Source organism: Sciurus vulgaris (genome assembly GCF_902686455.1).
Source record: "Sciurus vulgaris genome assembly, chromosome: 7".
Taxonomy (NCBI): domain Eukaryota; kingdom Metazoa; phylum Chordata; class Mammalia; order Rodentia; family Sciuridae; genus Sciurus; species Sciurus vulgaris.
Genome location: NC_136467.1, coordinates 100,530,125 through 100,544,408, shown reverse-complemented (window position 1 = coordinate 100,544,408; position 14,284 = coordinate 100,530,125). Strand labels below are relative to the sequence as shown.

The window sequence follows — 14,284 nt, the reverse complement described above, 5'->3', positions numbered from 1 at the left end:
TGTGCCCAGCATGATTTGTCTTAAATCAGAAAAAAATTTAGAATTAATCACAAGATTCTAGTTTTAGTAAGCAAAATGTGTGTGTGTGTGTGTGTGTGTGTGTGTGTGTGTTTGAAATATGGTCCAATATTTTAAAAGTTTCAAAAGATCTTTTAAAAAGAAATTTAAAATTTGGTAGTTCTTCTACCAAAGAAGAACTAAAGTATAGCCTCCTTTATTTTTAAAGAAAAATTGTAGAGCTCCTTCATGAGCAATAATATAGCTTAAACTTCAGCTAAACCAAATGAATCCAAAACCTTCAATATCTGATTATTTCAGGTCAGGGAAATAAACTGACATGTGAGACTCATTGGGCTGTTTCACACTTAAAAACATTTCTACACTTTCAAAGGTCTCTATCAAGAAAGATGTCATTGTGCTCTGGGACAGCAGGGAAAATTAAGTCACAGAGACAGGGAAAAGTAGCTGAAGTACTAAGCAAATGAGTACTTCGTGCAGCATCTGTTAACAAACATTAGAAGTATGTTGTTAGCCATCTGGGGCTGCTATCCTTGAATTATACATTTGGAACATTGGTTTGAGGGTTAGCTGTTGGGGAAATGGAAATCTTTGTGTATCCTTGTTGATTACTTGTTTTTAATCACCTAGGGCCCTCTAGTCCTTCAAGAGCATTTCCAAGGACTATGTAATATTATCTAACATATCACTATCTTCCAGGCATGAATAAAAATCTCATCCACCTACTTTGTTCCATTCTCCATCATTCTACCTCTACTCCAAGTGTTAATAAAAGTTCAAGTCATCGGAAAGAGAGTTTCCTACTGAAAGATGAAAGTGTGTATTTATTCATACATAGCTCTTCTGTGTCTCTTCACTTGGGTAATTAAATGAAATGGTGGGTTCTGTGACATTAATTCTGGATTATTTAATAAATGACATTTAAATGTAGTATAGAATAGATTGTTTAAAGTTCCCAACATTGAAAGTAGTACACTGTTTATTCCTATTTAGAAAAGGGATAAAATTGCCAGTGAATGGGCAGCTTACATGTCTGACATTTCTTATGGGAAAACAGACTCAGCAGGGAGTTAAAGGAGTTGTGGACTATCTGTGAAGAACGCTGTTCTGTTTGTGAACTCTCTTAAACCTTTTCTAGAAGCCTGCAGATACTGTTGGCAACTCCAGTGCACAGAGTAGAATTGATGTGCATATTAAGGAAGTTTTGTGAGAAATTCCCACATAATAAGATTTTTTTTCTTTTTTTAAATTTATTTTTATTGTAAACAAATGGAGTTCAACTTGTTTCTCTGTACATGAAGTAGAGGCATACCATTTGTGTAATCATACATTTACATAGGGTAATGGTGTTTGATTCATTCTGTTACTTTTTCCTTCCCCCCACCCCTCCCATCCCTCTTTTCCCTCTATACAGTCCCTCCTTCCTCCATTCTTGCTTCCCTCCCACCCCCCATTATGTGTCATCATCCACTTATCAGCGAGATCATTTGTCCTTTGGTTTTTTGAGATTGGCTTATCTCACTTAACATGATAGTCTCCAATTTAATTCATTTGCCCACAAATGCCATAATTTTATTCTTCTTTATGGCTGAGTAATATTCCATTGTGTGCACGTATATGTATGTGTGTGTGTATATATATGTGTGTGTATATATATATATATATATATCACAGTTTCTTTATCCATTCATCAGTTGAGGGGCGTCTAGGTTGGTTCCAGAATCTGGCTATTGTGCATTGAGCAGCTATGAACATTGATATGGCTGTATCTCTGTAGTATGCTGATTTAAAGTCCTTTGGGTATAGGCCAAGGAGTGGGATAGCAGGGTCAAATGGTAGTTCCATTCCAAGTTTTCTAAGGAATCTCCACGCTGCTTTCCAGAGTGGCTGCAGTAATTTGCAACCCCACTAGCAATGTATGAGTGTACCTTTTTCCCCACATCCTCGCCAACACCTATTGTTGCTTGTATTTTTGATAATTACCGCAGCCCTTGTGCATGCTAGGTGAGCGCTCTCCAATGCGAGCTATTTCTTCAGCTCCACATAATAAGATTTTGCTCAAGATTCGTGCTTAAGGAAATTTTGATTCTGGAAAACCCACATAAGGTTTTTTTTTTTTTTTTTTTTTTCTTTAAGAAATTGATAAATGTATCTTTAATTATGGTATAGGACATTTGGGGAGATTGAAATGATGAATGAAAATACAATAATAATGGATAAGAACCCTAGAATAGCAGTTAATACCTCACAAATTTATTAAATAAAAAATCTAGAACTTTTAAATGATTTTTAGAGTCTCTGTATGTAATGATTTATGACTGAAACAGATGTCATGTTTACCTCTTTGTAATTGTGGTAAACACGTGAAGGACCCAGTGAAGTACCAAGATCCAGATTGTCTCAGCCATCTCCAAACGCCTAACATGCCATCAGAGACTTTTTTCTGGGTCTTCCAAGGACTAAAAATGTAGTGCTGTTTTCTAAAGTAATAAGATGGCCAAAATATGTCGGGCTAAGTATACTAGAGAGTAACTATATAGAGCCATTTTACTCTGTGGTAAAGTAATTAAACATTGTTTTTATAGTAAACCAAGAACATGTTCTAGAGTCCAAGACAAGTTTTGTGTACATTTTTAAGATACTTTATGAAACGAAAGGCAGCTGATGCTTAGGGCATTAAAGTTCACTTATTCACTCTCCTTGGACGTTCCAAGTACCTTTGGTTCATCAGTTCGAAATAATATCACTGATAGGGATTTTGTGAGGATCGGAGTCTACGTAGAACTCAGAGCAGAGTGCCCTGCCTGTAGTAAAAATACTAGTAGTGCTGTCTTTCTTATTTTGCAAGAGCAATCCTTATGCCAACTTAATAAACAACACATGTTGAATTCCACTTGCCGGATCCTTGTTTATGAGAAGTCTAATTGTGAAACTATTTGCTGTAGCTTAATTCTGAACTCAAATTATCAGAGTATTCTAAAAGTAAAATGATTTTATGGTGGTTTTACTATGAGGAGAAAATTCAGTGATCCCTGTGCATCATTACTATGTATCTCTTACACTCCCCCCGCCCCCCTTGCTTAAACATTTCTAAATGATGTAGAGCTTTAGTAAGGTGCTTAGGTTGGGCTTTGAATAATAAGCTGCTTCTCACACCATAGGTTTCATGATCAAAAATCAGCACTGGGATATCTGCTTGTACTATTCCCAGGTTTGCTCCCCTCAGTTCTTCATATCATCCAACCCCTTGAACTGGAAATATCTTGTTAACTCTGCACTGTTTAATATTCTTTGGAAATTAAACTACTTGGCATGTTTAGAGCTCAAGTGGAATATATGCGTTTTGCTTGACAAGATCGTTGGGTGCTTTTTTAGAGCTTACATATTGAAAATCATGTTTGTGGCCAGCTGATAGAGAAATTTTCATGTACTGAAGCAGGGTACTGATGAAATCACCTCTGTTTTGAAGATTAAGTGAGATAATGTACGCGGGAGCCCTGTGAAAACCAAAAAGTTCTGTGGGCATCTGAGCACTGGAGTGTTACCATTAGTGATGAACGGCATCCCAGCCTGCCAAGGGAGAACATGAAACTGGAGAACAAATTTGGTTCCAAGAGCAAAGGGAAATGTAATGTGGAATTTCACAGTTTGGGGTTTGTAATTGGGATCTGTTGCTATTATAAGAAAACGTAGTTCAAAAAGACACAGGATTTTCTGTTGTTAAAATCAATGAAGTTAAAAGAGCAGCTGCTTGTAAAAGCTAATTTTATTTGACATCTGCCTTGGTCCCAGTAATAAAAGTGATAGTTCTGTTGAACAACCTGTTCTCTTTAAAGCTATATTTTCTGATACTATGAGGTCTGTTATAAAAGTTCTTGCCTTTTGGTTTAAAAAATTTTCTAAATCTATTAATTATATTTCTTAGTGAATATATATGTGTACACACACACACATACATACCACACATCTTTCAGTAGAAAAGAGTTGGCATTCTAGATTTCAACTTTACTCTTAGGAAGTTATAAGATAATAGTAGGGCTATTTCAGATCCTGTAGGAAATAAGAATGTCAAGGTAATTTGAAAATATTTCCTATTTGTTTTTACTTTTTAAAATCTAAATTTGAATCTTTTTGTCATTTGGAAATATATATATATACACACACACACTCATATATATGCACCACTGCCCTAATATCACTGATAGAGAGTACTATTCTGCTTATTTGAATAGAACTCTGCTATACGGAGAAAGAAGTGCCTAATTTGTGCTGATTACCTGTCTTGGATTTCTTTTGAGATACAACTTTGATATCAGTGGATATTGTCATTCTGCTTGAGTTTTGTGAGGGAGCGGAAGTGAGTTGGTAGAGGGTAAAAACACCAGAGAACAAAATTGAGCAATATTTTCCAAGTGAGCATTGTTTTCCTGTCATTTTTATGTGTTTTAATTTAGCCAGTGTTGGGTGAGCAGTTCAGAGGGAAGGGATTTATTATTTTCAAATGAAGCCACCCTCTTGTTCTTCATTTTCAACTGATTGAACCACCTTTGTTTTCAACATGTTTATTGACTAAGAACGGTTCACCCTATATGCCCAGTATTTACTTCCTTGTTTATTCGTGTTCCCTCCCTTCATGCCCATCATTTGGAGAGGAAAATCATGAAAAAGATTTTCTTCCTATAGTCCCCTATCTGCTCCTTTAAAAAAAAATTCTGTTGCAAAATAGCAACTGGCTGACAGCAAAAACTCCTTTAGGGTTTTAAGAGCAATAGTCAGCCTCACGGTGGGAGGCAGAGTGCTTTCCTGGGGGAATATTTTTTCACAAACTAGAATGCATTTATTCCAGGTGTGCAACATAAGAGTTAAGTTAAAGGACATGCTGGTTGTGTTCCTAAATAAAGCTATAATTACTTAAAATCAATGTTAGAAAAGTTTTAAGTCTTATTTACAAAATTGCTTATTCTTGTATCTTGCTCCAACTAAGGATAGTAAATACCTAGCAGATATCTCTAATCGCCTCTTCCACATCTAGAACAGACACTGGTAATCAATCCTGTATTGTTTTCTGGGTATAGCTAGAACTGATGGGGCTTAGGATGTACTACCCCCAAATATGGCACCTTGGTGTTTGTGGAAACAACAGAAGCAGGAAGATCTCTCTCACCATCTTGATCCTTCTCCCCTGAAGCAGGCTGTAAAATCTTCACTATAGAATTGTCTGTCTCCAAGCCCCTGATCCCCAGAAGAAAGGAATGTCCTTAACTCCAAAGGCACCAGAACACAGAAGAATCTGAATGAATGGGCCTTGTGATGAGTCCCCCTCAGTTTATCACCAATTAGATCATACCTTTTTGTCCTCAGTCACACTTCTGCATATCGTCCATGAAAATAGACAGGTTTCCCTAGCTCTTTGGGTGTTCATTTCTGAAGACTCCTATGTCATAGAAACTTACATTAAGTAAATTTGTATACTTTTCTCTTGTTGTTGCGGGAAACACTTGTTGAGAAGCAGCAAGCAGAACTTGGAGAGGAGAACTCTGAACTCTTTTATGCCAGTAGGCCCAGAGGAAAACAAAACTCCAAATTCTGAGCCCCCATCCAGTTTCTTACAACATTTTATAGGTTATTTGTCATCATCTTAGACCCATCCTATCACTGGGGCTTTTTTTCCTCTTTTAAAAAAATTCCTAATCTCAGTGACTGAAGCCTTGTGCAGGGTATCTAACATAAACATGTTTACAGAAACAGTTAAGAAGAAATGACTCTTTTCACAGGCATCTGTTACATTTTAAGAGGGTCAGACTTGTAGGACAGTTATTTACAATCCAAAAGGTAAGGGACCCATGGTTAAATAGGCTTCCAGGAGAAAGGCTGAGAGAGGGGAGGGGAATTGGCCCTTTCCCCAGGCATTGGTTTCTTACCCTAATGTTTTTATAATTTCATTTCACAACCAGGTCTACTTTTGCTGTCACATTGTTAGTCTGTCTTTGGTTGTAAGCATCTCAATCTGAATTTAGCGATAGGAAAGAAAGACATTACTTTTTTCCCTTCAGAATGAACCCTCAACACAGTGCTCCAATAAGCTACTTGTAGGAAATGACAGCTGGACATCCCTGCTCCATGCATTCAGTATGGGAGATTTAGGTAGTTCTTGGCTTTTTCTGCTTCATGTTTGCTGGTAACATTTAAGTCTTTAACTCCATATCCTCTTCTTGGCTCTAGATCCATGTTATATTCAGTTGCCTCTTAGATACTAAAAAAATCTCAAACTTACCTTGCCTAAAACTCATAATTACCCTTCTTTCCCAGCCTCCTCTTCCATTGCTCCTATTTTGCCATTAATTCAACTCTCTACCTAGCTGGATGTCCTCGAGATTTTCTCTTTTAGTTCCTGAGTTCTATGGAGTATACCTCATTCATATTCCTCATGTTCACGTCCTCCTTTCTACCACTTCTGCCTTTGCCATACACTTTTCATCTCGGATCCCCAGATTGCTGCATGTGCCGCTGTTTTGTTCTTTTTCCCTTTGTCCTATCAATCTCTGCCTCTGTTTGCACTCCTCCATGCCATTCTTCATACTGCTCTCCAACTATTTCAAGCGCAATCATATGCAAAATGTAAAACAAACACCTCTGTTTTTACCTCCAGGAATTAAGAAAGGTTAACATATTGTCATATTTGCTTCAGAACTTCCTTCCTTTGAATGTAAGGAAAAGGAGAGAATATCTCTAAGAAAATTGAAACTTTAGTTATTTTCAGTCTTGTTTGCCCCCTTGCTTTTCCTAGATGCAACCAATGTTGTCTCTTACCCAGAATTTTTTTAAAGGTGCTACTGAGTAGAGAGCATAATTCTAAAAATTACTTTTTCCATATGGATCAAGTTTATTTTTAGCTACATCAGAGATCTAATTTACATGAAAAGTCAAAGAAGAAAATATTTTCTTTGTTCACTTTACTCTTGAAAAGATATGAGAGTCAAGCATGCTTTAGATCCAGATTTACCCATCCTTGGAGGAGATTAATCTTCTAATTACAATTTGGATTTCAGTTTTCAGAAAATTTAGTCCTTTTGGGGTAGGGTTATTTCGAGAGAAATATTTTAGATTCCCTTTCAAAGTAACTTATCTATCAAAAATTGCAACCCATGTATTTAGCAATAATACCTTGAAAGCTGTTTAAATACACACTTTAATTTTAGCATTGTGACCTAAATGACAAAGTCTGGTTCTTTACAATGAATGAATGAATTCATTGTAATGATCTAAATGAATCTTATTTGAATATAGTCACATTTACACTATCTGTCCCTCTTTCACTTTCTGTCAGTCTGTTTTGGCAGACTTTTTTTTTTTTTTTTTTTAAATGTTCGTTTTAAGACTTCGAACCTTGTATATTTTAAATTAATAATGTTGGAAAATATGTTTGTGATGGCTATTTGTTTTATTTGGAGCTGTCATTTAGTGATCAAAAACTTGGAAAGAACTATGTTACAGTTACTATTTTGGTTGTACCTCCATATTCTACGTCCATATTTTGAGTTCATATGTACTCAAGTAAACTCATTGAGTTTATGTCTATATGTTTATCCATTATTTGAGTTTTGAACTGTTAGTTTTGGGCTTCTTTTCTGTGAATCAGGGAGTCATACTTTCAACTGTGAACCACTTGCTCTCCTTCTAAAGAAGAACTTTAGACTTTCCATTTAGTGGGAAATGAAAGGAGAAATGTGTGTGTTCCTTCTAGTTGATACCTCATGTCGTTAATGAAGACATTAGAAATGTAAGACCAAGAGGGCCAGTGTCTAGGGCACTTTTTAAAACTCATGCTTCTGTTGGAAATATTTGAGAGGAGGGAACCTCTTATTCACTCTATAGCATTTATGGATTGCCTACTGCTTACTGTACCATGTTGTTCTATGCAATGGGGGAAAGCGGTAGACCAGGTAGACAAGACAAAATGTTCCTGCCTGATGCAACTATATTCTTGTGGGGAGAGAGTGACACAAATGAGAAAATAAGATAATTTCAGGTGATGATAAATGTTATGAGATACCCGAGTACTAGAATACCTGTGGGAGGAGTGCTGCTTTACCAAGGGTGGTTAGAGAGTACTCTGAGTAGGTCATGTTTCCCAAATGATGTGAAGGAAACTTTTAAGCAAAAATTAGGTTATCTTCAAGACTGCAAATCCATAGGTGTCGGGGTCTTAAGCCACCTTGCCCTTCTTGACCAGCGGCAAGGGAAGGGGACACTCCCCAACAAGGTCAGACCGGGATAGGTAGGGTCGACTGACCGCCTGCTCCCAGCCCTCCAGGCGGAGGACAATCAGACACATCAGGGAGACCAGTCACAGCAGGAACTCGTTTATTGAGGAAGTCACACAGCTTTTATGTAGGGTGGGGGCTAGGCGGGAATCAATCAGCTTAAAGGTCAGCAAGGCATGGGGTGTTCACGCAGGCAAGAGTCCCATAGGACTATATGGCAAGCATGAGCTGATCACGTTCGCGGAACTATTGTTAACCAATCCCTGAAGATGGTCCGATTCATCGTCATTAACTATTGAAACCGCCTTTGAGGCCTTGATCTTGCTCACTAGCCAGGGAGTAAGGAGTCAGCCTGAGTTAGTTAACGTGTCATTAGTCCCAACACATAGGTGAAGTAAATCTTGAACACCAACCCACTTTGAGAAATGAGGGAATAAGAGGATATGGAAACACCTGGGATCAGTCAAAGGATCCTGACCAGCTGGCATGCAACATGTGGAGTGCTATGAACGGTGGTGTCACAAAGGAAAGTGCCTGTACTGTGTGTCCTAGCACAGACTGGGTTCACATGCTACAACTAGCCATCTGTGGCATGAGGAACCGCATTTCCTGTTATATGAAATGGCAAGATTGGAACCAGATAACTCCGGACTTTCTTATAAGACTTTTTTTTTTTTAAATAAATTTTTATTTGTTCTTTTTAGTTATACACAATAGTAGAATGTATTTTGACTTATCACACATACTTGGAGTATAACTTACCATTCTCTTACAAGAGTTATGTAAGACTCAATTACCTGTCAAATTTATCTATAAAAGACACAGTCCTTGTGTCTTTGGCTAATTAAATGTGCCAGATATATTAATTATGACAGGTCATTTGAACTAACTTCTAACCTTCCACCAATAATGAGAAATAGGCTGTTAATTATGCCAACTTTTATGATGGCTCCCACAAAGTAACCCCAACTCAAACAGACCTTCCAGTTTGGGATAGATCTTTTCTTTGGTTCTTGGTGATTTACAAGTCAAGGACCTTGTTGTGTTTTGTATTTAAAAATCGAAAGCAAACTAAAATAAATATGGAAACCATATTTAACTTAGATATTTATTTCAAGTTGTTAGAGAAATACTAAAAATCTCTAATTCTAAAAAATCTTACGATAGCATATTGCTTTCTTGAAAGGCTAATGATTGCAATTTGGTTTAGTTTTGATTTAGATTTTGCTCAAAGCAGAAATTTGAAAAACTTTAACAATGAAATGTAGAGAGAGATACACTTTCATTTTATCAGTTAATGGAATTGCATAGTTGTAGGTTCTTAGATTTGTCACACATTTAATAAATACTTATTAGACTTGCGTGTTGCAAGTACTAGGGATGCAGTGCCTCTCATGGTGGAGTGATGTGGATAGTAACTACACAAGCATAGAAAGGAGTTTCAAAAGAAATGAAGGGACTGTAGATTCTAAAGTTTATTTTCTGTTAACAAAAGGTCAGCAGATGCGTTTACTGTTAAAGAGCTTTAAAATAGCTTTGTTGCCTCATTTCCTTAAGATGAAGAGGTATCCTATTTTAAAGATGCAAATTGTTTTAAAAGTTGGAAGGAAAACCATCGGAAGACATTTTACTCAGCATTGATTATGGTTTGGAAATCATTTTTGCTTGAGATTCAAAGTTGAAAATAAGTTGAGAGGGTGAGGTGCTCAAATCATTGACCATTTGTGTTCCAGAAACTGGAGCTATGATAGATTCATACCTGGCATTCTCCCATGTCTCTTGTGGAGCTGACTGAGTGTAACCAGTCATTTATTCTATGCTTGGTGTTTTGTAATGTGGCCCAAAAGGAAAATATTAAGAAAACATTTGATGAAAGTCCATTGTAATAACTTTAGCCTGAGAGCCTAAGGGAATTATTAGATGATTTTAATTAGGGGAGAGGTTAACTTTCAATCTGAAAATTTCACTGTGACCTTGACTGAAGAATAAATTAGGGAAGAGGCAACAATGGAGGCAGACATAAGAGCAACTGGAGATACTAACACTTCAGGAAAAAGGAAATGAAAGCTGAGATTAAGATAAAGGGATAGATTTGAGAAATGTTTCCTGTATGGAATGGACAGATATCTGAAAAGTCTTGCAGTATTTTGGTGAGATGTTTGCTTGTTTGCTTTGTTTAGAAAAGACAGCTTAATTAGAAAGTATGCTATATAGTTGACAGATCTCACTGAAAAAGCTCTGCCTGCCTGCTCTGTTTTCAGAGAATTGACTTTTGAAATATCTAGATAAACCATTTAAATATTTTAGAGCGTAGTTTTGGTTCTGAGACATGAAATATCTTGAACAATGAAAATGACATTTTGTGGAGGGGTTTGACATTAACAGATACAGGATGTATTAAAGTGTTTTGTTTATAGAACTCAATAACCTTGATAACATTTATATGTCATGAAATACTACTGAAAGTGTTAGTTGTGCTAAAATTGCAGTATGTTAATTGGCTTACATTGTCTTTTAAATCAATAACTTTGTTGATATTTCCTTTATATGATTTAATAAAAATGATGTGGCATTTTTGTCAAATTTTCAACAAATGTTTTTTAAAGAGATAATTTCATTTTTGTTTGCATAACATCACAAATTGGGTTTGAGGAATTAAATTTCTGTTTTCCATTTTAAGAAAATTTTAATGTATGAAAAAATCAGAATGAGGATACCCTAAATAATACCAATGACTATCTTTCAGTTTGTTACTTGTCTTAAGATTCTCTTCTGTGAATTAGTAAATAAATGTTTTATTAGTAGAATCTAAGAATTACTGATTATTATTAAATCAAAGAGTTATCTTCTAATTTTGCTTTGTTTTATTAGGTTTGGTTCAAGCTGATTACTTTGAATGTCTTTAAATTCTTTGTGACAATTTCTTAGGACAGAAGACAAAAATAGAGATACATAGAAATGTAACTAATATTTCAATAAAAAACAAATCAGAAGTTTATACTTCCTTGATATACTGTCAGCTTAATGCATAGTATTTAAAAGAAAGACTGTAGTTCTCACCATTTCCTAGATCAATTTGGGATCATATTTCAATATTAAATGCTTTCAGTTACTTTTGTATACTTAAAAGATATTCTTGGTTCCTTATAGTAATGTGGTTGTCCAAATGAAGGAATGCATAGTAGAGTGAGTATATGATACACACTTCTGCAAATTACCAGTTTCATAGTGGTTTAGCTGTAAATCAAAATTCCCGTTCTCAATGTCACCATTGCAGGATTTAGTACCATAAGATTGGTTGTTACACATATTAACATTTAAGAGTTTTATTTACACAGGAAATATTTTCGTGAGTAGATGCTTTTTCATGAACTCAAATGCTCAAATAGGCACTATCTGTTACTTTTTTTTTTTTTTTTAGTTCTAAACTTGGTAACATATTCTGTATCCTTAGAGTCATGTGGTTGTCTTTAATCACATAATGTATCTGCTTTTTATATAATTCCTTGATTTTAAAAAAGAGAAACATTTCTTCACATTTTATGTACTGCCTCCCTGGTCTGCTCTTCCTGACCCCATTTTGCATTTAGTGTTCATATCTGTCTGGCCTTTGCTATTTTCATTAACTTTGTCTTCTGTTCTCAGTTAACAGCCAGGTCCTTGCCTGCTGTGCAGTCAGATGAGAGACTTCAGCCCCTGCTCAACCACCTCAGGTAATGGAAGGCACAGCTTTGCTATGCTTTGAAATGCAAGTGCACTAATGTGGGTGAAGTATGTTAAAGTGGTTAACAATGCTTTCAATTATTGAAACTTAAATGTTTTTTTCTTTGTTTTTCTCTGTTAATCAAATGGAAGTTCTTAATATCATGTACTTGTTACCCTCGACTTTAGGGTACTATAGAAAGCCCTTTTAATAAAAATATGTAGAACTACTTGATAAGTTTAAGTTAAAATGAGTAGAGATGACTAATTGTACAGAAAGATCTAAAATGAATGTACTATTTCTTTCACCATAAGGCTAAGGCATACTGTTGATGGCAGTAGATTAAATTAATAGGGTTTTTTTTTTTTTTTTATTGTAAACAAATGGGATACATGTTGTTTCTCTGTTTGTACATGGCGTAAAGGCATACCATTTGTGTAATCATAAGTTTACATAGAGTAATGTTGTTTGATTCATTCTGTTATTTTTTCCCTTCCCCCCACCCCTCCCACCCCTCTTTACCCTCTATACAGTACTTCCTTCCTCCATACTTGCCCCCCTCCCTAACCCTAACTCTAACCCTAACACTAACCCTTCCCTCCCCCCCATTATGTGTCATCCTCCACTTATTAGCGATATCATTTGTCCTTTGGCTTTTTGAGATTGGCTTATCTCACTTAGCATGATATTCTCCAATTTCATCCATTTGCCTGCAAATGCCATAATTTTATCATTCTTTATGGCTGAGTAATATTCCATTGTATATATATACCACAGTTTCTTTATCCACTCATCAATTGAAGGGCATCTAGGTTGGTTCCACAGTCTGGCTATTGTGAATTGAGCAGCTATGAACATTGATGTGGCTGTGTCTCTGTAGTATGCTGATTTTAAGTCCTTTGGGTATAGGCCAAGGAGTGGGATAGCTGGGTCAAATGGCGGGTCCATTCCAAGTTTTCTAAGGAATCTCCACACTGCTTTCCAGAGTGGCTGCACTAATTTGCAGCCCCACCAGCAATGTATGAGTGTACCTTTCTCCCCACATCCTCGCCAACACCTGTTGTTGCTCGTATTCTTGATAATCGCCATTCTAATTGGGGTGAGATGGAATCTTAGGGTGGTTTTGATTGGCATTTCTCTTATTACTAGAGATGTTGAACATTTTTCCATATGTTTGTTGATTGCTTGTAGATCTTCTTCTGTGAAGTGTCTATTCATTTCCTTAGCCCATTTGTCGACTGGATTATTTGAATTCATGGAGTAAAGTTTTTTGAGTTCTTTATAGATTCTGGAGATTAGTGCTCTATCTGAAGTATGATTGGCAAAGATATTCTCCCATTCTGTAGGCTCTTTCTTCGCATTGCTGATAGTTTCCTTTGCTGAGAGAAAGCTTTTTAGTTTGAATCTATCCCAGTGGTTTATTCTAGCTTTTATTTCTTGTGCTATGGGAGTCCTGTTAAGGAAGTCTGATCCTAGACCAACAAGGTGAAGATTTGGACCTACTTTTTCTTCTATAATCTGCAGGGTCTCTGGTCTGATTCCGTGGTCCTTAATCCATTTTGAGTTTAGTTTTGTGCATGGTGAGAGATATGGGTTTAGTTTCATTCTGTTGCATATGGATTTCCAATTCTCCCAGCACCATTTGTTGAAGGTAGGGTTTGTTTTCTAAACACAAACATGGTATTTTAAAAATAAACTTAGAAAATGCAGGAAGAGGAAAAAAACCATCATTACTAATCAGAAATAATTCCCCCAATGCTGTTTTAAAACCCAGCATTAAAATTATACATCTATAAAATTTACTGTTTTTTCCATTCTTTTTATGAACATGAGTTTTTTTCTTATTAAAATAATTATAAAAATATCCTTTTTAGTTACTATGATTTTTCTTATATGACTTTATTATAGTACATTTACATTTATCTCCCTTAGGGAGGCATGTGGACCATTTCTGATTATTTTCCCTACTGTAAATAATGCTGTATTCAAACTTTATATTTTAGTTCATTTCCTTAGGATAAATTTTGAGAAGTAAAATTACTTTGTCAGAGTATGAGCCATTAAAAAATTTAAGGATATAAGTATTTCTTTTTCATTTTTAAACCTTATTCTATTTATATTCTCATATTGTACAAGACTGCCCCTTTTACTATATCCTGAATAAGATGGGGAAGCCAAAATAGTTACCAATTTAATAGCTTAATAATAGAGATGAGGTTGTTGTCAAATGCATTCAGTTATTATGAAAAGTGACTGACATTTTATTCATTATTTTGTTGTGAGATTAAGGATCTGTCTT

General features: G+C 35.8%; 1 protein-coding gene across 1 annotated transcript in view; it reads left to right on the top strand.

The window, feature by feature from the left end:
- LOC306665749 (DNA primase large subunit-like) overlaps window positions 1-14,284 on the top strand; it is a gene marked incomplete at its 3' end in the record, with an annotated part of 290,898 nt that overhangs the window by 251,708 nt on the left and 24,906 nt on the right. Inside the window, exon 8 of the mRNA XM_079147377.1 lies at window positions 11,928-11,995. Coding sequence (XP_079003503.1) covers window positions 11,928-11,995 — 68 coding nt within the window. The remainder of the gene's footprint in view (window positions 1-11,927; window positions 11,996-14,284) is intronic.